The sequence below is a fragment of the Leptonychotes weddellii genome, chromosome 8, assembly GCF_054177405.1.
Source record: "Leptonychotes weddellii isolate Sample4059 chromosome 8, ASM5417740v2, whole genome shotgun sequence".
Lineage (NCBI taxonomy): Eukaryota > Metazoa > Chordata > Mammalia > Carnivora > Phocidae > Leptonychotes > Leptonychotes weddellii.
The window spans coordinates 100599621-100624086 of record NC_138376.1 but is presented as its reverse complement, the minus strand read 5'-3'; the positions used below and the strand labels follow the sequence as shown (position 1 = coordinate 100624086).

The 24466-nt window shown below is 41.6% G+C and overlaps 1 protein-coding gene across 12 annotated transcripts in view; it reads left to right on the top strand.

The window, feature by feature from the left end:
- The window catches only part of EPB41L2 (erythrocyte membrane protein band 4.1 like 2), a 382553-nt gene that overhangs the window by 300946 nt on the left and 57141 nt on the right, over nt 1-24466 (top strand). For all 12 annotated transcript variants that reach the window (XM_081829001.1, XM_081829000.1, XM_081829012.1 and 9 more), the window contains 4 exons: nt 12182-12224; nt 16309-16384; nt 19570-19788; nt 21166-21253. In XM_081829001.1, the coding sequence (XP_081685127.1) occupies nt 12182-12224; nt 16309-16384; nt 19570-19788; nt 21166-21253 (426 nt within the window). The remainder of the gene's footprint in view (nt 1-12181; nt 12225-16308; nt 16385-19569; nt 19789-21165; nt 21254-24466) is intronic.

The window sequence follows — 24466 nt, the reverse complement described above, 5'->3', positions numbered from 1 at the left end:
ACTTCCTTCCATTGTTTATCAGTCAGAAAGGTCTGTCTTTTCTACTCGCTAACATCCCTCTCCTAGTTCTCTTGGTCCACATTTTTGCTTTGGTTTAGACCCCTGTCCTCTCTTGCTTTGACTATTTTATTAGCTTCCTATGTGGATGAACGGTCTGGTCCCTAGGATCACGCTTCACACTGCTGCTAGACTGAGTTCTCAGGAGTGCATATGGGATCTTGGCACTCCCTAGTTTAGCTCCATTGAATGGATCCAATCTAACCCTCTTAGTATGGTTGACAAGGCTCTACTTCATTTGTTTCATTTCTCAGTAACCAACCACATACAGTCTGGATTCACTCCACACCAAGGTTCTCTCCTAACAAGAGCCTTCCTCCTTTTTTTTTTTTTTTTTTTTTATTTGAATGCCTACTTAAGATTTAAGTATCCAACTCTAGGCGATTTACCTTGACCGCTTTCCACCATCATTTCTCCTCCTCCCCACTCAAGGAGAGTTGACCATTTCTTCCATCTGTTATCTAGACATTTAGCACAAATCTTATTTGTGTCAGTCTTTCTTCCCATTACTGTAGGAACTCCATACCCTTTTATCTGTGTAATCTCAGTCTATGTAGACATTAACAAATATTTATTAAATACTGCCTTTGTGCCATCTCACACCCAATAGGATGGCCACTAGCAAAAATATAAAATAAGAAGTGTTAGCAAGGATATGAAGAAATTGGGACCCTTGTGCATTGGTAGTGGGAATATTAAATTGTGTAGCTATTGCAGAAAACAGTATAGAGGTCACTCAGAAAATTATAAATAGAACTATATGATCCAGCAGTCCCACTACTGGGTATATATCCAAATGAACTGAAAGCAGGATCTTGAAGAGAGATTTGCACACCCATGTTCATTGCAGCATTACTCACAATAGCCAAGAGGTGGAAGCAACCCAGTGTCCACCGATGAATGAATTGGATAAACAAAATGTGGTGAATGGAATATTATGGAGCCTTAAAGAAGGAAATCCTGTCACATGCTATAACATGGATGAACCTACAGGATATTAAGTGAAATAAGCCAGTCACAAAAAGACAAGCACTGTGATTCCATTTATAGGAGGTATCCATAGTCAAGCTCATGGAAACAGAAGGTAGAACGGTGTTTGCCAGGGACTGGGGCAGGGGGGGAAATGGGGAGCTGTTGTTCAGTGGGTATAGAGTTTCAATTTTGCACAATGAAAGAGTTTCAGAATCTGTTGCACAATAATGTGAATATAGTTAGCACTGCTGAACTATATGCTAAAAAAATAGAAGATGGTAAACTTTAGGTTAAAAAAACTCCCTGCATGCAAACCAGTATACTAGTGCATACTACTGCAAATCTGACAGTAAATAGTTAGGACAAAGACTCTGCCTTCACGGATATCCCCACTTATGTTCCGTGAAAAACTGAGTTACATAGTTATTAAATTTTGATTACCACTCTGTAGGAAAGGGTATTAATGGTGAGGACGGCTAGGAGAGAATGCTGCTAAAGGAAGGAGTGACCTAAAGCGGGTGGGCTTGGGCTGCCAGGGGGACTGGATGAGAGGGATTTGAACAGCACTGCTCACCCAAAGCAGGACGTGCCCTCAGTTGAAGTTGTGGTAGCAAAAGACAAAGAATTTTTTTTAAGATTTATTTCTCTATTAGAGAGTGCAGAGGGAGACAAGCAGACCCCGCTGAGCGGGGAGCCCAACATGGGGCTCGATCCCAGGACCCTGAGATTATGACCTGAACTGAAACCAAGAGTCTGACACTTCATCGACTGAGCCACCCAGACGCCCCAATCAAGTAAAGAATTTAAGAGAGATTAAGGAAGGAGATAGAATCAATCTGATGACATAACACCATAAGGCCTGGATTTCTGGATGGATGGAGGTGCCATTTAGTGAGTCAGTGAGGGCCCGGTCAGGGGGATGGCAGGGTATATCATGAGTGTCATTTTAAGACATGTTGACTTTAGGTCAGATAACAACTTTTGGAAGAACAAGTAAATTTTATATATGCTTTAAAGAATGGGTGCTCGGGGTGCTTGGGTGACTCAGTCAGCTGAGCATCCGACTCTTAATTTCCACTTAGGTCATGATCTCAGGGTTGTGAGATTGAGCCCCACATCAGGCTCTGCGCTGGGTATGGAGCCTGCTTAAGATTATCTCCCTTCCTCTCCCTCTCTGTTTCCCTCATGGGGAGTGGCTGCTAGCACAGAAGAAATTCTCCAGGTGGAACTCCAGAGTAGAGTGGGGTGGTTCTATTTCTGGGTGGGAGTATCCTATTTATATTGAGGTGCCTAGTTAGGCATACTTATTTATAACTTCATTTAAAAAGATGCCAGATGGCTTTTATCATAAAAAATATTCCGAACAGGGGCTTCAGGGTGGCTCATTCAGTTAAGTGTCTGACTCTTGTTCTCGGCTTAGGTCTTGATCTCAGGGTTGTGAGTTTGTGAGCCCCAGGCTGGGCTCCATGCTGGGCATGGAGCCTACTTAAAAAAAAAAAAAAAAACAAATAAAAGAGACATGACTATTAATAGCTAATCATTCTGGGATTCTCACAATGCACCAGGCACTATTTTAGCACTTCACACATGTTGTCTCATACAACCCTAAAAGGTTGGTATTATTAACCACACTTTATAAATACAGAAAGTTGAGGCATAGAGAAGTTAAATAATTAACCCAAGGCCACCGAGGCAGTAAATATTGAGGGTAAGATTCGAAACCAGGTAAACTAGGAAGGAAAAAAATAGAAAATGCAACAGTTCTTAACTGTGAGCAATTGGTAAGTTGGAAGGAGGAGTTGGGTACTTGTCTTGAAGCTCTGTTTTCTCAGCAAGCACAGTGTTTTAACTTACATCATGGATTAATTTCGGTTGGCTTTGTGGGGAATGCTGATGATCCTGGGAAAGCTAGGCAAAAAACATTTTTTGGAAGGTCTTGTATCTTGTGCTAAGGAATCTAGGCTTTTATCCTGATATGAAGGGTTTTTAGAAAGTGACATGGCCAGGGACACCTGGGTGCTCAGTCGGTTTCGGCTCAGGTCATGATCCCATGGTCCTGGGATTGAGTCCCACAAGGAGCCTACTTCTCCCTCTGCCTGCCTCTGTCCCTCTCTCTCTGATAAATAAAATCTAAAAAAAAAAAAAAAAAAAAGGGTGACATGGCCAGATTTGCATTTCAGAAAGCGTAATCTGTTGGTGGTGTGAAGGGAGATTATAGGGGACTGAGAGCCGAGGCAGGAAGGTCAGTTGTCTAGTCCAGAGGTGATAGAAACTAGGGCAGTGACATGAGGAGGAAAGACAAAGAGACAGATACTAAGTAGGGAATGTCTGTAGATGACTTTGTGACCCATCATCTCTGCGGCATGAGGGTGATGGGGGGGTTGGGGGATAAGTCCCACGCTTGGGGCTTGGGTAGCTGGGCAGCTTATTGGGGACTTTTACACTGGGACTTTGGGGGAGGAACAGCAGTTTGGGGTTGGGGGCAGAGATAAAATCTCATTTTCATTTTGCTAAGTTGGAAATGCTTGTAGGCTGTTGGCTAGATGATGTTTGGGGATCAGGGAGTAGGTGAGGGGTAAGGAAAGTTAACAGTAAAGAATTTGAGAGTGGGATGGGGGCGCCTGGGTGGCTCAGTCGGTTAAGTGTCTGCCTTTGGCTCAGGTCATGATCCCGGGGTCCTGCGATCGAGCCCTGAGTCGGGCTCCCAGCTTAGCAAGGACTCTGCTTCTCCCTCTCTTACTGCCCTCCCCCCCCCACTCTGCTCCTGCTCTCTCTCTCTTGCTCTCAAATAAATAAATAAAATCTTAAAAAAAAAAAAAAAAAGCATGTGAGAGTGGATATAAAGTATTATTTAAGGAAAGCTGGCTGTGAGGAGGACAGGTGGGAGAATGACAAGAGAATGTAGACCAGCACCGTCCAATTGAACTTTTCGTGATGATGAGATATTCTAGACCTGCTCTGTCTATCTAGTATGGCAGCCTCTAGCCACGGACGGCTATTGATCCCTTGAAATATGGCTGGTGTGACTGAGGAAGTGAAGTGAAATTTTATTCATTAGTACAGGTTTAAATTTTAAGTAGTCTTTTGTGACTGCTGGCTATTATATAGGACAGTGCAGCACGTTTACTAAGGATTTTGGGGGTTGACAGATTTGCTTGGATGGAAAGAACTTCGACTTCGGCTGTGGGAATGCCCGAGGAAAGGGTGAGGTTGGAGAGAGAGGAAGAAAGGATGATGGAAGGTTCCGAAGTCAAGAAGAGGCTAAGCCTTGAATAAAGCGGGCAGCCTCATACCCTGAGTCTGTAAGGAGTAAGCTCAGGAGTGGTGAGCTGGAAGTCAGTCTTTGTCAAGTGAGGTGAGGCCTCAAAGCTCTGAGAAATAGAGGGTGGAATCCTCTGCTAAGAGTGACTAGGGGGTAGCACTGGGGACCCAGAGAGGCCGACGACTAAGGACAGGTACGTGGATTGCTGTTGACAGTGCAGCCAAGATTGGAGATCGTACAGTTGGGATGGCAACAGACTAAATCAGTGTGTGCCACCTGCATCCGGGGTGTAATAGTGGAGAAATGGAGTATTGTGGGGGTTCCCAGTTGGCTGTGTTCACGGTGGTTACCATAATTTGGACAGAAGATCTTGAAAACTGGAACTGCTGCTGGGATGGTAATCTAGCTGATTATTCACGGGGGACCCGGGAGGGAACATAACTGAAACTGAAATGGGCTAACAGTTTGGGAGAAGATGGCTGGAGCCAAGGGATGAAAGTCCAAAAAAGCTGAAGACCAGGTGTAGTGACAATAAATGGGTAGAAAACTTAGAAGGAGAGGAAGAGGTTGTATCTGAGAATGGGATGATGAAGTCTAACGAGGTGGAGCATTCTGTGTGATGACAGGACCTCGCGTTCAGCATGAGCAGGGATGGCCAGAGTCCAGGAGAGGCTCAGGTCCTTGAGGCAGAGAATATTAGGATAAAGTTAAGTTTGGAGGGGTTCTATATAGGATCCTCACTGACAAAAAAAAATGCTAATGTTAAATAAGGAACTCCTAAGTCCTTATTTTACTTTGTAGTTTCTCTTGTGAAACGGGAGATGAAAATGCCCTTACAGTTAGGCACACATTTTGTTATCTAAGCTTTAACGTAGAACATTGAGGGAATAAACAGTGGGGTGTCCTTTCTGAGATAGAAACTTTTCAGAACATTTTCTTAAACTCTAAAGTTAAAAAAAACTTTAATAGAACTCTCACATGTAGTTGGCAGTATATTTTTCATATATAATCTGATAGGCTTTCATAACTTTTGTATAATTTTTTTATTCCTTCTCAGAGATGTAAACAAAATTCAGTCCTCAAGACATCTAGGCAAAAGAACTCTTATTTTTCTAATATAGATTTGAATGGTGTCCTAAATTTTTCCACAGAGTATCATTACCATTGTATCAGCTTAGCTTAATGAGTCCTGTTGTGTTTGAAACCCATACAGTTTCAACAATAGGATACTATAGGGTAAAGGAATTTAAGCCCCTTGCTTCATGCTGAATATTACCTGTATTTATAGAAGTTTCAGTCACTTATCTCGACATGAATTGAAGGTGAGGTTAAGCCATAGTTATTTGTATGAAAATTTTCCGTGGAGAGAAAATCTAAACTTTCCTTCGATTTTAGTGTAGTAGTACTGTGTCTCATGGTTGAGATCTTGAGTTGGAAGCCTTTCAATTTACTCTAAGTATGAAAATCTATCATTATTAGTGTTAGAACTTTTTAATGTCTCTTGAGAAGTTTTATGTAAACTTTACTACGGAAAATGCCGTTAAAAATATGTGGAATCAAGCAACATGTTACTCGTTTATATATGGAATTTCAAGTCCATATAGTTCTTGTATTCCTGTCTAACTGGAACCATCATTAAGGGTTTTGGACTCTCTTTAAAGGGAAAAATATTGTCTTGAATTTTTGATGTTAATAGAGTTTGGTATCTGGCCCAGTGATTATGTTATTTTGCTTCAAGCCATATTGAAAGAGGAGCTTATTAGAAGTGTAGTTGATATCCACAGCTAACTTTATGAAAATGGATTAAAGTGTTTGTCTGATAGCCTGACTATTTCCCTCCAGAAACTAGAAAAACACAACTATTAGACTCTTTGTCATATATAAACTATTCTTTAATAAAACTCTATATTCAGCCTAGTGGTACCTTCTAATACCATAAAGCAGAAGTTTGAGTCATGTTCTCCCAAATGCATAGTGAACATTCTGCTGTAACGTAGAAAGTCTGTAACTTTTCTGCTAACGCCAGCATTAGGGTGGTGTTCTGTTAGACCTAATTTAGGCAGAGGTATAATAAAAGGGATCTGCTTCAGTGCTATAAATTCTTAAGGGAAATTGCAGATTTTAGGCAAACTTACTTACACTTTTAACGTTTGGTAATACAGGGTCGGGTGAATTTAATGTCTCTCACCTGGCCAGATTGACAAGCACCAAGCGTGAGTGAGGAAGGCACAGCTAAGCATTTTGAAAAACTTCTAACACTGGGGTCTTAGCATCCAGCCTGAAAGGGAATCAGGCGAGATGGATGTTTCTTGGGGGGGGGGGGTGGAGGGCGGGATTTGGATGTAGATGTTGTGAGGGTGTCCTGGGTCCATATCTAGGTCTGCTCTGCTCAGTGGCCTACAGACCACTGAGGACCACAAATGGGTTGCTGTTGGTTGATGGGCTTGGCTGTTCTTCTTTGTCAGGTGAAAGTGGTTAGCACCTTGGTGGAATAAAGACTGTAGGGCTTGACATTATTGGATATAGCTGTTTAGAGTGATGGGTGGAGTTCAAAGACACACTTCTATGTAGGAACGTGGAAGGCAGTGTGATGTGCTAGGGCTTTCTGCAGGAGGCTGTCAACAATAGAATATTTAGCCAGTGAAGCCTGGGCATCTACTGGTCAAGCCAGTTAAAGGACTTGAAAAATGTCTCTCTACCTTCGACTTCTGGGAAAAGACATTAAAAGCAATCTGTGGCTATACTGCTCAAAGGGTGATCCAGGGGGCCCCAGCATTGGCACTACCTAGAATTTGTTAGAAAGGAAAATTCCAGGTCCTTACGGTGGACGTACTGAGTGGTAATCTGCGTTTTGGCCAGATCTTCAGGGGACTCGGGTAAACCTTTAAGGTTGGAGAAGCACCGATGTAGGGGATCGCTTTGAGGTGACAGAATTGTAGAGGTTTGGAATGTTACAAAAGCCAAGGGAGTAGTGGGCCCTAATAAGCCCAAGTGGCTCATGGTGCCAGAAGTGTGCCAACAGCCGTAGCCAGTAGGCGTTAGGCCATTCCCATTATTCGTGGACATTTAGACCGTGTAGTCTCTGAGGTTCTTCCTAACACCAGCATCCTGTGAATCTAAATGTAATGATTTGTGATCAGGGCTTTATCTTTTTGTAGATGTTTTTGTTGTTAGAGGATAATTGAAAATCACTTTTTTTTAAACCCTTTTTCTGATAACAGGTATTAGAAGTGTTGTAGAGAAGACTTGGTTAACCAAGACTGTTTCACCCTCAGATTTGTAGTGATCAGGAGTAGGGTAAAGGAGCTTCTCTAACTGATAGAAGGACTTCAGTGTAAAAAGAAATATGTGTATAGATATTTGCTTTGCTCCTTAGATTTCTGTAACCTTCTAAGGCAGGTTTTTGTTTTGTTTTTAACCTTTTTTTGTGTCACTTATTCCTTTGGCAGTCTAGTGAATTCTATGACAAAGCTAAAGGTACTGCTGATATTAACCAGGCTTTTTTCTCCTACATTCATAATTGATGGTAATGCTAAATTTCAATTAGAGGTTAGTGGAAGTGAAGATACATCATTTGTCCCCCCAACTGATTCATAGTCTTCCAGTTTCATGTTCTAAGATGATTCAATAACACTGGGTTCTAGGACTCCATTTTAATTTTAGTTTACTTCTGTTGGAAGCCTGTGATAGGATTCCTTGTAATTTTTATTTATTCCTTGGTTTCCCTGATGTTCATTCAGAAAATAAATATGTATTGAGTTCATACTTTGGGTACAGAGTGGGGGTAAAAAGGGGAAGGTGAGGAGAAGGATACCAGATTGAGGGCGCCTGGGTGGCTCAGTTGGTTAAGCGACTGCCTTCGGCTCAGGTCATGATCCTGGAGTCCCGGGATCGAGTCCCGCATCGGGCTCCCTGCTCAGCAGGAAGTCTGCTTCTCCCTCTGACCCTCCCCCCTCATGTGCTCTCTCTCTCTCATTCTCGCTCTCTCAAATGATGAATAGATGGAAATCTTTAAAAAAAAAAATTTAAAAATGTAAAATTAAAAAAAAAAAAAAAGATACCAGATTGAGTGAATGAATGTCCCTGCCCTTAAGTGTAGCTGCCAATATACTTTTATTTCTAAGAATCCAAGATAAATTTTATTGACATCCGGTGTGGGTTTTAGCTCTTTTTAGCTTTGCATTGTTGCCCGTACCTTAAAGTTTGGGAAACACTGAGAAAAATCCCCATTTTGCGTGATTATGAATTGCCTGCAACTGTCACTTAAAACAGAGATTCTCAGGTCCCTTCCCTGGAGAATGTTTCAGGTGGGCCGTGGGTAAATCTGTCTTTTTAACAAATTTGCCGGATGGATTCTTATCAGGCAAAACGTAGTAAAGGTTAGCTAGATAATACTTTAACATGTACATAGAAGGCTATGGACTAGTCATACTGGTAATTAGAGAAGGGATTGTGCTGTTTAATGTGTTGCCTTTGTTTCCACGAAGATTCTTTCCTATAGAAGGACAGCTTAAAGGGCTGACATTATCCAGACAGTTTTCTCTAAGAAAAAGGGGACTGATTTTTATTTCATCTGGCCCATGAATATAGAGTGTCTGATTTATTAATTTTTTAGAAATAATCATATAACTATTAACTTCTTTAATCTAGGTAACATATCACCTTTGGAAATACAAAACTGTATGAAGAAGGGATATCTCTCCAAAGGGGATAGGTCAATTTATCATTGCAAAAAAGCCCATCTGTTAAAGGCACTGGGTAAAGGACTTTGCATTTGTACTTAACTCTTCAGGAGGCATTTGAAGGAATGGTTGAAAAGAACTACCCTATGAGGTACATATTGTGATCCTCATCTAGAATTGAGCAAACTGAGGCTAAAGGAAGCCAAAGAATGAGCCCAAGGTCACAGAGTTGGTGAAAGCCAGAATTGGACTCCATGTAGCTCTCATTCCAAAGTCTATATATATGGTGGCCAAATCTTTAAAAGAATTGGAATTTTGCACCATCATCTCTCATGGTGGGGGAGGTTAGTGTGTACATGTGTGTGTCCGTGCATGCACATTCATATACCCGTGTGCATTTATGCCCTTCTCGGTGTTTTTTTCCCTCCTTTTGTGTCTACTTCTTGATCCATCCAGCACTCTTCAAGTGTCAAAACCAAGAAGTTTATTTTTATTTGTTAAGTATTTATTTGTTATATATTTAGATGTTATATGTTATTAATTTGTAGTTGATAATGCAGATAATAGACTTGTATTTCTTTTAAAAGTCACATTGTCATTTTTTTGCCTTTTTACTTATGAATTTATGACCCTAGATGATAAAATTCTATCCTACTCAGGATCTTGGTACTCATTGGAGCTAATTATTCATATAAAAGCAACCCTAAAAAAAAATACTGTAACTTGTGGTTTTTTAAGATGACCAGAGCATGGCAGTGGGCAGATTATCAGTCAACAGCTATTAATTTAGTACTTACTGGTTGTCTAAAGCTGCCAAGTACTGTGGAGGAAGTACAAGGAATAGGGTCTACGATTACCCTTACAAAGTTGTGTGAGGGAGGAGGAGGAGGCCTCCTGACCTCGGTGGGAGCAGAGCTCACAGTGTGGAAGTGAGCTACGTGGTGAGCAAAGGGAAACCAGTAGGTGAGTGGCAGGAGTCCCTTCTGCAGCTGCTGTTTGGTCACAGCAGGTAAACTCGGCCCACTTCATGTGTGGGTAGGGATCTGAAAAAAGGGAAAGAAGCCACTTCAGCCTTTCAATATTCTGGCTGGCCATACTGTGGAAAGTGGCCGGGAGAATGACACCGCGTCTGCATCTGGCTGGCTAGTGCAAGGAAACTTCTCACTCATTCTCCTGGGCCCGTAGAGCTCTTTGACTCTCCATGCTGTGCAGAAACCCAGCAGGGAATTTGTGCAAGGGATTGGGGCTGCAGGTGAGAGTGGAAGGTGCCGAGTGACTGGGACACAGGGTTATTCCTTGGGGTCACAGAAGATGACGCTGCTCCCGCCGTTCTCCTCCGCCTTCTTCTGCGGCCGGGCATCTGTAGCAACTGTCACATAGTGAAACCAGAGACCTGGAAGGGTCTGTCTAGTCGTTTCAGACCAGTGAAGTCATTTCCCTTCTACTCTCTTCTTTCTCTGTGTTCATGTTTTGAGGGGACCCCCCCTTCAGTTGAGCAGCCGTTGTCTCTGATTCAGTTTCCTTACTGTGGTTGTTGCTTCCCTGGATGAAATGCCATAACACATCCTACCCTCCTTCGCCTCTTCCCCAGCTTCTCCCCTGCCTGGGCTAGAGACTGAATGATGTGTTTTTCTCGCTCTTGTGCACGCCTCATAGCCGGCCATTTGTGAGCCGGCTGTTGGGACAGCAGCTGCAGGGCAAGGAAACTGAATGCCAGGCTCTTTCTTAAGGGGAGAATTCGAGCTGCTTCCTAACTTAGCACCGGAGGTACCATTGGAGCATCCCACTGGCCCTCCTCGTCAATGGGGCCATGCAGCTGGGACACCAGTAATATGAAACTCAACCAAGCTCTGGTAGTTCTTTATTGAGACATTTGAATATCACCAGTGTTAAAACAGAGCATGCACACCTTGGATCCTTGCTGCCCTGAGTGCAAGCCATGAGCAGTGTAGTAAAACCCGGGGGGTCTATGCGGCTTTGTTGCAAAGCCTCCTGTTACTACTTTTTAATAGTGGGAGTTAATGTTCTGTTATACCAATTCAGTATATTGTTAAGACAGTGGGCTGTTATTTTCTGTCTAACAACAAACATCTTAATTATTTGCTGTATATATCTGAAGAAAATTCTGTTTAAGCACAGATGTTACATTATTTGGGATACTTTTAGAATGAATGAAACTTATTTATTGTAAAGCCAATTATAGTTGACTCTTGAATAACATAGGTTTGAACAGTGTGGGTCCACTTATGCAGAGATTTCTTCCAATAATACAGGATGGTTCTGTATCTGCTCGTGATTTTCTTGACATTTTCTTTTCTCTTGCTTACTTTATTATAAGAATACAATGTGTAATACATATAACATATAAAATATGCATTAATTGACCTGTTTATGTTGTTGGTAAGGCTTCTGGTCAACAGTAGGCTATGGTAGTTAAGTTTTGGGGGAGTCAAAAAAAGTATATGTGGATTTTTGACTGTATGTGGGGGTCAGCACCCCTAACCTCCACAATATTTAAAACTCAACTATTTCAATCAGTATATAGTTCCAATTTGGTCATTTTTGCTTTAAGATATAGTGGTTTCCTAGAATTTTTTATATTAACTTTCTCAAAGGGTAGAAAGGGGGAAGTGAAAGGGAGTTCCTTATGATTTGACTTCCCACTTCACGTGAAGTTTAAAAAGGATGTTACATGAAAAGCAGGAAGGACACGATCAGCTCCAATCTGATGGTACTTCTCCATAGCATTGTATAGTTGCAGGGAAAAAGAAAGTTTAGAAGTTGGCTTTAGGAGTTGAGATAATTGTGTTGGATTGGGGTGTATATATTTTAAAGAGCCAATTGTTGTCCTTGGCTGAGCTGTCATTTCAGTGTCCTCAGGGGCTGATTGCTGGCAATTCTGTTACAGAATAAAGACTACATGTAGATATATTGTGTCTCATCATTTGGATAGATGTTTGATTTCAGATCCAAGCAAATGAGGCCCAAGAGACCCACCTTAAAAGTGATTTAATGTTTTATTTATAACACGCACAGATTCAAAAACAAATCAGTACTTAGCCCAGTGGAATGCTAATAGGTGAAAGCTGCTTGGAATAGGAATTTATGTTTACACTTAAATATGTGAACTGTAAACTGTTCCATTTTGAACTCTGGAATATGTTTTATGGCTTAATTAACCTTTTTTTTCCCCCCCCTCCTCCTGTAGAACTGGCTAGATCCTGCAAAAGAAATAAAGAGACAACTGCGAAGTGAGTAAATAATCATACTTATCTAAGTTCATCTTTACATCTATTTCTGTCTGTAATAAAATTCACAGGAATGTAGACTAGAATACTAGTGATAGAGTGCATTTATATTGTGAAGGAAGCTAAGGATACTAACATTATTTTTGTAGAATCCTGACTTTATTTCATACATGGCTTAGTGACTCTTCTGGTCAAGAGGTTCTAGACTCCTAGTCCTAAATATTCCCTCACAGTGTCTACCACTATGAAGTGATATCTGACCCTTCCTCTGGGGGTAAGAATGAGGAGCTGCTTTCTGTAACCTTCACTGTTGATGTAAATTTTACTCCAGGCAACCGGTTACAATGGCTTTGTCTCCTTTGTTTTGAAAGCGTGTAGCTGGTGCAATTAATAGGCTTGTCTCTGGCTGCAGAGCTGTAGATACACTGCTCCTAGACGCCCTGGAGTGCAGACTAGGGCAGGAAAGTCTGGAGAGCCATCTCTTCAGTCCTCTGTGATGATCATCTTCTCTCCTCCTCTGTTCCACTGTCCAAGGCCGCTCTTTGTGATCTTTGCGTCTGGGTTTCTAGTCCCTCCTGCCGCATTTCCCGTTTGCTCTCATGGTAGACTCCCGAAGTGACTTGAGCTGTGTCCCCTCACCAACTACAGCTCCTGCAGGGGTTCTGCCTCTGCAGGGGGCCTTGCCTGTGGCCGACTTTAGGGTATCTGTGCCAGGAACTGTCATCGCCGCAGAAAACTCTCTGCTAGGTTTCTGGATACTTAAGTTACTCTAGGGTGGGTGAATGACCAAAGCAGAAAAGGGAGAGAGCCATGAAAAGCTGAAATTTTTACACAGGAGAACACAGTTGTCACCAGCCCTTCTGGACTCCCTTCCAGAGCCGTCCAGGGAGAAACCATTTCCCTGAGCGCCAGCCTGCGCAACGCCCTTTGTACGGTTGGTTTCATCCCCTACTTCTTTATTATTCATGACGTCAACGTGCTGGAACGAATCTGTACGCTTCCCTTCTGTCACTTACTGTCTCCCTTCTGTCTTGTGTTAGGTTCTCTACGATTGTTTTCTTCATTTCCTTTTCTTTCTCCCTGAAGTCATTCATCTTTGTGGTAGTTTTCCTATCATTTCTTCTCTGCTCCCTTTTAAAATTCTGAGCATATACCTTATTTTCCCATTTCTTCTTGTAGACTCCTCTTTCTTTTCCTTTTTTAAGAAAATATCTTTGAATAGAATGACCTTCCTGATTAGCCCAGGACAGGGGTTTCTCAGGATGTAGGACTTTTAGTGCTGAAACTCCAACAATCCCAAGCAGACTGGGATGGTTGGCCACCCTGACTATTATTACCCCTTCTTTCCAGCAGCCCCCCTCTTCCCCCCTGCATTTATTATCTTGGTGTTTCATCCATTTATGTTTGGTTCATAATGGAAAAGGGGGAAAAAAAGAAAAGGAGTAATTAGACACGCAAGCATTATGCTGACATTATGGAAGAAACTGTACGGGAGAGCCTTGGAATGTTTCCTTTGTCTTTTGTACAGTTGTTCTATGCTCTGCAGAGTACGTGAATTCAAAAAGGTACGGATGCTTGGTTCTTTCACTTTACCTGAAACCAGACCTGCCAAGTGATTCACACCGTAGAGAGAACAGGATAACCTCTGAAACGTGATCGATGTTCCATTGACTTGTTTCCTATGGTCTTGTTTTGGTGTTTGATTGTGTTTGTGTGTCACTCATTTGAGAACCATGGAGATTCCTAATTTTTGGAAGGCAAGACTCTTGCTGATTATGAATCACAGTCTTGTGTTTTGATTATTTGTGAAGTTTTTTTTAGAGTTATTTCAAGACTTTTGCCCTTGTGGTTTGGCAAGACGAACAACAGTAACAATTAGGATTTGGCTTTTTGGACAATTGGAGCTAGTTCTCTAAATGGAATCCTGTGCTGTCCTGATGGGGAAATTGGCTGAGGACAAAGTTTTAGCTATTGCCTTCACCTCTTCCTTTCTGTTCGTGTTAAAATGGACCAAAGAACTGCTAGTTTTATCTTCACCAAGCTACTGCTATACTTTGTTACTTTTCAGTTAATAGGCAATTAGCAAAGGTAAGCGTTAATCTTTTTTCAGTTACTTTTGAAAACTGACAGCCTCTTAGTTCCTGTTTAAAATTTGCCTGAAATGCTTCCTCCGATGGACGAGAATAAGACCTGCATGGGATTACTATATAAATGGTCCATAGCTAGATGGACTATTCATATATCGCTAGGAAATTTTGTGGTAATATTTAATTTACAGTTTAGCATTATTAGTGCTAAAATATAAGTGTTCTATTAGAAACTTATCCCTGCATTCCTATCCAGGCAAGCATTTGCTTATGGTAATACCTGGAAAACAGAAAATAAGGATCCATTAAGAACTGATAATCCTGTGTTGACTTTGCTTCATTATGGGTTAGCAGTCACCTTGAAGAACTCATATTCCCACCCAGCATGTGCTATAGGACCGGGAAGTCTCGCTCTTCAGGAAAGTCCCGTATCCCGTTATGGTATTTTAAATGTGTGACGCAGGATGGAAATGCAGGATTGGCTTTATTAGTGGAATAGTGATGTACCGAACCTAAATGCAATACAAGTGCGTGTGTGTTCCCAGTAGCCATTCAACGAGTATTTGTTGACTTTTGAGTGAGAAAAGTGTTAATGTACTGATGGTGAACAAAGAACAAAATGACACGCTGGAAAAGAGACTGGGATTCAGTAAAATTTTCTTCAAGTCCACAAAGTAAAGCACCCACGAGGCCTTCAGATATGGATAGAATGAAATGACATGCACACACTTTTGTTGATATTTGGAAATACTATAAACTTTGAGCACAACCCTAAGTTCTGGCCAGTGGAATTATTTGGATTCCTTTAAGAAAACAATACTTGCCCTCTGCCCAGAGTTGTGTTTTTCTTTCTTTTTTTTTTTTTTTTTTAAAGATTTATTTATTTATTTGAGAGAGCGAGAATGAGAGAGAGTACATGAGAGGGGGGAGGGTCAGAGGGAGAAGCAGGCTCCTTGCTGAGCAGGGAGCCCGATGCGGGACTCGATCCCGGGACTCCAGGATCATGACCTGAGCCGAAGGCAGTTGCTTAACCAACTGAGCCACCCAGGCGCCCTTTTCTTTCTTTTCTTATTTTGAAAGCCATCCAAAGCATGACATATCAAACACTAATTAAATGTTAGTGTACAGGTAGCGATGTTGTACTTTTTATAATTCATTTCTGACATGGTTGTTTGCTGTATTCATTCTTTGTGGCACAGTATGGCCAAGCATATGTTACATATGATGAGTATCCTTACACCTACTCCATAAAAACCTGGGAATAATTCTGTTGTCTTAAAGTTTTGTGATGTTTTACTATTCTTTCCCTTCTTTGGGATTTCTTTTAACACTTTCTTCAGATAGCCCATTAATCATTTCTTGAATGGCTATAGTGATCAATTATTGCCTCCCTTCTCCCAACAATGTACAAATCTTAAAATACTTTTTTTTTAAAAAACAGTAGGGAATATTTGGCATTTAGAGATAATGTGGTTAAAACAAATCTTAAAACGATTACATGGAGGTTATAGTAAAATTTTTGCATACTATATCACCATACAAAACATTTGAAGTATTAGTAAATGTTTATAAAAAAGTGAATCTGGGGTACCTGGGTGGGGCAGTCTGTTAAGCGTCCTACTCTTGATTTCAGCTCAGGTCACGATCTCAGGGTCTTGAGATCGAGCCCCACATCGGGCTCCGCACTCAGTGAGGAGTCTCCTGGAGTCTTTCTCTCTCTTGCTCCCTCCCCACTTACATGTGTGCTCTCTCTCTCTCTCTCTCAAATAAATAAATCTTTTAAAAACAAAAGTGAATCTGTTCTCTAATAGTTGGGTCATTTATGTAATTTTTATTTTTCATTGTTTTTGTAAATAGTTTTCTTAAAACTAAAAAATGAAATTCTCCAAACTGATTTACAGTGGGACTAGTGTGTACTGTTTGAACATTAACCTTTAATTTTTATCAAAATAAGTGGTCATTCTGTTGGTTGGATAAATACCCATATTTAATAATTACAGATCTTCCTTGGCTGTTCACCTTTAATGTGAAGTTTTATCCTCCTGATCCTTCTCAATTGACTGAAGATCTCACCAGGTAAGTTATATTTTAAAATACAGCTCTTATATATTTCTGTGCCCTGGGAGAAGAATGGTAATTTCAGGATTAAAACCAAGATATTTTTTCATAAGTTGAGTTCTAGAAGTTTCCTTGGAAATGAGTGTACTCGGAAATACTTGGAAATGTTGCCAGTTTTAAAAATTTTATTCACTTTCCTTTAATTTCTCTATTTATAGTTGAGTAATGGAACATTAAAAAAATTATATCGCTGGCAACTTTGTTTCTTGTTAGACTTTTAAAAATCATTGATATTTAATATTTCAGGTCAATACTAAGATGGTTTTTATTATATAACCCTTGTGTACCTGTGTACTAGTCTCAGATCAATCACAAAAGTGATAGAAGGGTACAAAAAGGAAATTATTTTAAAAAGCCAATTTTGGGGAGTCCCCTACCTCAAAGGGGAAAGAAAACTAATAAGGTAGGCTTTCTTAGTAGCTATTTCATTTCCATCTTCTTTGAGATTGTCTGGGCTATACAAACAGATGCTTAAGTTGCAAATAAAAGATTCAGTTGAGGAGCAAGAGAGCATTTACTGATTCTGAGAGGGACTGAGTATTTGAATAGTAACCAAGGAACATTTTAATCCACAAGAGCCTTGACATCTTAGCCCTGTTCAGCTTGGTTACCAGCGATAGGACTTATTAGCTTTGGTAAGAATAGGTGCATAGATTACATGGCCAAGGAAAACTGTGTTCAGAATACACTTTTAGAAAACCACAGGGTCTTACTGAAAAAGTCTGCTTTTGATTCCTGTGGTTCCTGTGCCCCTGATGCTTTCTGCTAGTTCAGTTTTGTTGTCAGACATCAGGTCCTGTCAGTGCTTAAGAGTGCATGATACCCACGTGAAAGAGGAATAACGGAGATTCCTTTCCAAGACTGGGTAAATGACAAGCCTCCCTCCCCCGCATTGCTACTTGTTGCTAGATAGGGGTTTTCTGATACTAAGAAAGTTGTGATCGAATTAGCTTCAGCTAGTAAATAATAAACCATAGCTTTCGTAACTGCACAGTGAGCTGCTTGGGAGCATAAAACTTAACAGGGGGATGTGCTCTGGATCCAGAGCCTCACCACAGGAATGCCGTTGAGCACTGCAGTTGGGGCTTTGTGACCCAGCACCCTCTCTGTACATGTACTTCTTGCAGTAATTTGTTTGGGGGATGGTAATCCTCTGGTGATTGCAATTTACAGCATCAGTAAATGCTTTGGATTTTCTTTGAAATGGGGCTTGAACAGTCTCACTGTGTGTGGTGAGAGAAATGCGATAGTTTGGTGAGCTACTAACCAAAAGCCTTGGCAGGCAGCCTGAGACCAGCCCCCTGCCCGGTAGCCTAAATGTCATGACTGAAATCTTTCCCATGACTTGAGTGAAAATTTAGAAGCTGAGGTGGCTTTTGAAGAGTCTAGGAACACTGTTCAGAATAATGTTTGAAGGATACCGGGTCCTGCTCTGTGAAGAAGAAGAAGCTGGGAGTTTTGGGGCCTTCGACTTCATCTTTGAAAACAGGAAAGGACCAATGTGAAAAGTCGAGACTATTATCCAAAAAGGAGCAAGAAATAGATGGAAATAGAAATAGATGGAATCTTTGTGCTGAGGTCTTCAAAGTGCCATAAAATATGGAGAACTAGCACTGTTCTTGATTAGACTTCGAGAATCGAAGGATACCCTGGAAGCCCAGTTTAAAATTGAGTTTTCTAGAGTTAATGCAGTTGTGCTTGTGGTGTTTCAGGGATCAAGGGACTGTAATCCTCCTTAGAAAGAGAGCTCCTGCATGCAGTGCATAAAAATCCTCAGACTGTAGCGACAGTGAGGGGACTTCCATTCCCTCAGAAGACTATTGAGCACTTGGCAGCGTGGCAAGTACTTTGCTGACTGTGGCACTAGGCCTACGATACACCGGGTCTCTGTCCCGCCTGACAGCGGGCTTGGTGGTAATCTAGGTATAACTGGACTGGGAAGGGCTGACAGCATGTGCCGGGTTGTGCTGTCCGACCCCGCAGCCACGGGGCTGGCCCAGTGGCAGCACTCCGGCTGGAACGTGTGGGACGGAGTGCAGGAGTGGGACCGGGCCGTGGACGCCAGCCGGGCAACGAAAGAAGGTGGCCAACTGCTCACAGGGATGACACTCTGTAAAAGGCCTTCAAGAACGTGGGGCCGTTTAGTTTGGAGGGGTCGATGGTAATCTTATTAGCAAGTTGTTAAATTCGAGAGTAGGACTCAGGTTTTAAAATGTCAGCAAAGGAGTTGGTACTGCCCCCCCCCAATCCTCATAGAATATAAATAACATGGTTCTGTGTGTCATTTAGTGGAAAACGGAATGTTTTATAACTAACTGCGTGGTAAAACCACTTGGAACATTAAATAACAACATTATTATAAAGATTATTATTATTATGGCTATTAGGTATTGATTCCTAGGTAACATGCGGTGTGTCTTATTTATATTATCTAATTTTTATCCTCACCTTCAAAGGGGGGTAGAATTCTCATTTTACAGGTGGGGAATTAGCCTCAGGCAAGTGAATGAACTCACTCAAGGTTGCGCAGCATCAGCTGTGCCTGGCCCTGAAGCTCATGCTTTTTCTATTCTAAACTGAACTAGCTGCCGCTTTAGCTGGAGTGAACGGGCAAGTAAGGGCTTTATAGTAAAGACTGACTTATAATTGTTCAGTTTTCTTTTCCAGGAAAAGAGATTAGTATTGAAAGGCTAGGAAGGATAAAGGGTGGGTGACCTTAGCTCTTTGGGCAAATGCATAAGAACTGCAGGTGTTGGTAAAATTTCCTTAGTCTTTACAACTTTTGAGGGACAGGCAAATTTTGATTACAGTTTTAAATCAAAGGAGAACAGTCTAAGTGATTAGAATTTTTTTACTTTCAGTCACAAAACTCTCTATTACAATAATACGCTGTGACCAGAATAGCAGTTCAGATTTCCCCTTCTGTTATGGAGCCCATTAGACTCACTTTCTGTAAATAAGCCACAGGTTAGGAGCCCCAGGAGCTGGGTGGACTTCTTATTAGAGAAGACTGTTTTTGCTATGGATGTAAAGAGTTGCCTATATCGTGTTTGTTTTCAAAGGAATCTGAAAACTCAAGGATTACTAGTGCTACAGTCCTAACTGATGTTCTTCTCCCCCTTGCTCCCCCTTGCTCCTCACAGATACTTCTTGTGCCTTCAGCTCCGGCAGGACATTGCCTCTGGCCGCCTGCCTTGCTCTTTTGTGACGCACGCCCTCCTGGGATCTTATACTCTGCAGGCTGAGCTTGGGGACTATGATCCAGAAGAACATGGCAATAGTGACCTCAGTGACTTCCAGTTTGCCCCCACACAGACCAAGGAGCTGGAAGAGAAGGTGGCAGAGCTGCATAAAACCCACAGGTGTGGTGACTCGCTTCCCGGAGAGAGAACAGCCGTGGGAGATTTAACCAGCTTCCCTTCTAACGCTTGAGAGACATTTGAGCATAGTTTACGGGATTATCCAGCTTTTCCTTCTGGAACCTCACTTAGTACTAATCCAAACAACCTGTAGCCCTTGCGAGAGCCTTTCATTGTGTTCACGACTCTCCTATGAAGAACAGTGCTCACGATCCCCAGTGTTTTCATTTATTGGAAGAAGTTACTTCTCCCTAGGACATCTCCTCCCGCCTCCTCCCAAACCTGTCCCCTAACACACACACACACACGTGTGTGTGTGCAGCAGACACACCCACGTCCTTGTTTGGCATTTACTATGTATTCTGCCTTTTGTTTTTATTATCCTATTTGCTAAAGCTGGAGAGAGAGTGAGGCTTCAGGGTTTGGATCAGAAATGTGGGTGGTGATGGACCTGGGAGCAGTAACTAAAATACACAGGGGTTTTCTCTATCCACAAAAGATGAGCTTTGCTTTAGCAGCTAGGCTTTACTTACTTACTTAATACCATAGTAAATATACCATATTACATTTCAAGAACTTTTATATCTTTGTGAAAATAAATGTGTTTTTTAGCACAAGTTTAAAAAACTCTCACTACAAAATCATAGTTTGTCCCATATTGCAGGGTTGAAATTATGTAAAAATTTGACAAAAATGTTTGGAAAGGAACTTTCAGAGATTAGAAATTTTTAAACAGACCTCATTCATTGACTTTTCTGTAAAAAAAAAAAAAAAAGGCAGTATTTCTTATATTATTAATTTTATTCCAATTCTACTCAATAGGTATTTACTGTATAATTCGAATTTGAAATAGCAGGTCCTGAAATGCCACGGTGAATATGGAGTCCTGCTCTGTGGGAGCCGAAAATTTGTGGAGTTGTGACTAGAGACGGGGATGGAAATAATTTTAATATGGGCAGGATGTGATCTGTGTTAACTACCGTAGGTGTAAAATCAAATACAAGTACTTGTGGTCTGTATTATTATCAGTCCTGGTGAAATAAAATGAAGGAGTAGGAAGCAAGAATTTGCCTTTTTCAGAAAGATGAGATCACTTTTTTACTCTCAGGTAATTTATGTTACACCCATTTCCCCAGTGGAGAGAAACCTGAAAATAATTTTCTAAGATAATCTAAATCTCTACCCTTACCCTTTTTATCTTATGAGGAAAAATGCCTGAGGTTCAGAGGTAAGCCTTCTCACCCATTTCCTGCTTGTCTGCAGATTTTGCGGGTTACCGTCTCCAGCCTGGATGCTCTGAGCTCATAAGCTCCTTTCCCATTTTGGCCACGTTTGCCTTGCACCTGCCAATAAGATAATATTGTTTCTTTTGATTCTCAGGGGTTTATCTCCAGCACAAGCTGATTCTCAGTTCTTAGAAAATGCAAAGAGGCTCTCCATGTATGGTGTTGACCTACATCATGCCAAGGTACTGTCCGTGTCCTGGGAAGTGGCATCTTTTCCCAACTGTTGACAGAAGTTCTGAGAGGACTCCAGTTTCAGAGTGGCCTAGCTCACTTTTAGGAAAAGGCTATTCGCCCTCACCCAAGGGTGTCTGTAATATTCTGTGACTAACGGTGGGGTTTATGCTTGTGGGAAGGACCATTGATTCTCGCCCTACTTCTTTTCTCAGTCTTTTCAATTAATACCCTTTCATACGTACTTATCGTAAGACTCCCCTTGTCAGCCATCTTTACCCCTTGTCCTGGCTTATTCTGCATCCCAGCTTTTGCTGTGTCAAGTGCTGCCTCTCTCCCAGCCCCCTCTCCTACCTCGGTCGTGGGAGAAAAGAGCAGTTCCTAGCAACCATGAAAGGGCAAAAGCAGTATGGATGTAACCATTTTTGAAAAAAACTTGGGCTTGTGAATGAGCCTGAGGGTCGGGCTCTTCTCCGCAGGTCTGTTTTAGTACTTCTTGTAAGATGGAGGAGACTGGCCCAGGCTCCAGGGGGTGCGGCACCTGCAGCCTAATTTGAGAGGTGGGAGGAGGATGGAATGATGGGCTAGGTGATAGGAGAAAGGGATTGAGTTGGGAAGATGCCACTAATAAGCATCACGTGCTTCATGACCCTAGTCTGGATGATCACAGAGCTCGGAGAGCCCAGGAGGAAAGCAGGAGGTAAGGTGAAAGATGAATTTGGTTTCGAAAAATGTGCTTTAAAAGAGCCTGCCAATCCCTACATGTAGCCTAGGAATCTCTGACTGTGTGATTGGAGAAATCTCTTGGAAAGCCTCCCACCCAAAGATCTCTTCCCTCCCTAGGCCTCAGATTAATCATTCCTGCTCTTGTGTTGATAGTACTTCATGTTTGCAAAGCACTTTTTTTCTCCAGTGGCTTCCTTTATTCTTTAACTGTTTTTCCTGGTTATAAAAGTAAATAGGTGTACATTACAGAAAATAGAAGCAAGCAAGGGAAAAAAAAAAAAACACTGAAATGTCTTTATGCAGAAATAAACACTATTGCTATTTTGAAACATTTTCTTGTTTTCTTTAAAAAAAAAACAAAAAAACCATCTCTGAGCACTTGAACTCTGAGGCATTTTTTCAGTAGGATCATACTACAGGTATCATTTTGTGAGGGGTTTGTTTTTTCTTGGTTGATTGTTTTTTGCTTGCTCTGTTAAAAGATTTTTCCATGTCAGTAAATAGTCTCTGGCATCATCATTTTTAACTGCTAGGTGCTAGATGCCTTTAATTCTTAAAAGTCCTTCCACTTACACCACCTCATTTGAGATTTGAGTGTTTTTTTTTATTTTACAACTGCGTAAGACAGAGTGCAGAGAACGACTTGCTTAAGCCGCATATTGTTAAGCATTCCCATATTTGCCTGATACCTTCTGATAAATTGTAGGAGGTGAAATGGGGCTTCCTGCCACTTGTGTGTTTTCCAGCTCCTTTCTCTCTGTGATGGAGACAGGCGGGGTCAGCCAAGAGACCCAGACAGGGGAGGCAGGAGAGAACAGGTTTGGGACCAAAAAGCCCATGGGTCTCTCCTCTTCTTAAACCCCATTACTCTGGCCACATGTAAATTTTTTAATTTGTTGATCACTAGTTAAAAACCAATTCTTAGATGGCAATACTTGGCAAGGTTTCACGATTCTTGTTTTTTAAGGTATACCTTAGAAAAGCAAAAAAAAAAAAGTTGTGGGCTCTATTTCAGTATAATTTCCATTCTTGCTGTGGGGTTAGGACAGATTGCTTTTTTAACAAGTTCAGAGTAACATTTATTCATTCTGTTTGTCATCTGATAGACTCATAATATTTGATGAGGAAGATACTTGTAGCTTGTTGAGAAGAAAGTCTGTAGCAATTTAAAAGAACTTTGGGTGGAGTTTGAAGTTTGTGCCTTCATACATCTTTCATTGTCTTGATTATATTTAAGTAAAAAAATTATTTTTATTAGAAGTTCTTAATAGCACATTCCCATTAGGACAGGCCGAAGAGTGTTGAATGGAAGGACTCTTGACACACAGGTACAGGGAAACCATGAGCCTGGGACACCTCTGGGCTCATACCAGCAGCCCTCCCAATTCCTCCGAAGGGGTGAGGGTGGAGAGTGGTTGCCAGAACCCAGAAGGAGAGATCTGTGTGTGGGGAGGACGGTCTTCAGAGGAGCTGCAATTCTCACAGGGACACATCCCTGACCTCCCTTCTCTCTCTCCTCTCTCCCATCTGTGAGAACTTTCCATGGGCTGAACCCATTCCAAGGTCAGAGGGCCTGGGATCCTGCTGATATGCATAGGTGGCAGCTCCCTGAGGTGTTCCTTTTTTATTAGTTTATTTTTCTGACTTGGTTGTGGAGTGATTGGCAGAAGTCAAATATGGAGGACTAAGGCATGCTTTTTTCCCTTTCGCTTGTTACTCTTTATCTGTAATTCGTATTCACACAAATACTGATAATTCTGAAGCAGTACATGGAACAACGGAAAATGAACCGATTTACTTGGTTCCAGATTGTGTTTATTCCTAAGTCTGATAAAATAGCTTCAGTGTCCTGTCTGAAGATTGCTTCAGACTAGAGATGACTTTGTTCAATGTTTCAAGTCAGTGTTGCCTCCTTACTTGTGGTGAGAACATGCTGTCTTGGGCAGTCTTCCGGCCTCCTCCCTGTGGCCATGGCCAGTGATGTTTTTGGCAAACGCATCATTTGTGACTGGTGCCAAGTTGCTTGGACACCTGTGCCTGATCCATCCCAGCTTTTTTTCTCTGTTCCTAGAGAGAATTGGGGCTGCCAGATATGGGTGAATAAAGCACCTTATAGATGAGATTTTTAAACCTGCTTGGATTGTCCAATGTAATTTTATGTGTAAATATGAATTATTCAGGTATGGCAGCAGCGAAAGCAATTGGCATGCATTACTTAGTACTGTCCTTTTATTTTTAAAAGAGTAATCTGATTTGTATTAGATGATTCAGTAACAAGGCTGTTGAAATGCTACACTTCCACTGAATTTGAGACTTAGGTTAAATGTGGTGTTTGTTTCAGCAGGCTCAGTAAGAATTTCTGCCATGGCTGGAGTGGGGGGTGGGGTGGGAGGGATGGGGTGACTGGGTGATAGACATTGGGGAGGGTATGTGCTCTGGTAAGCGCTGTGAATTGTGCAAGACTGTTGAATCTCAGATCTGTACCTCTGAAACAAATA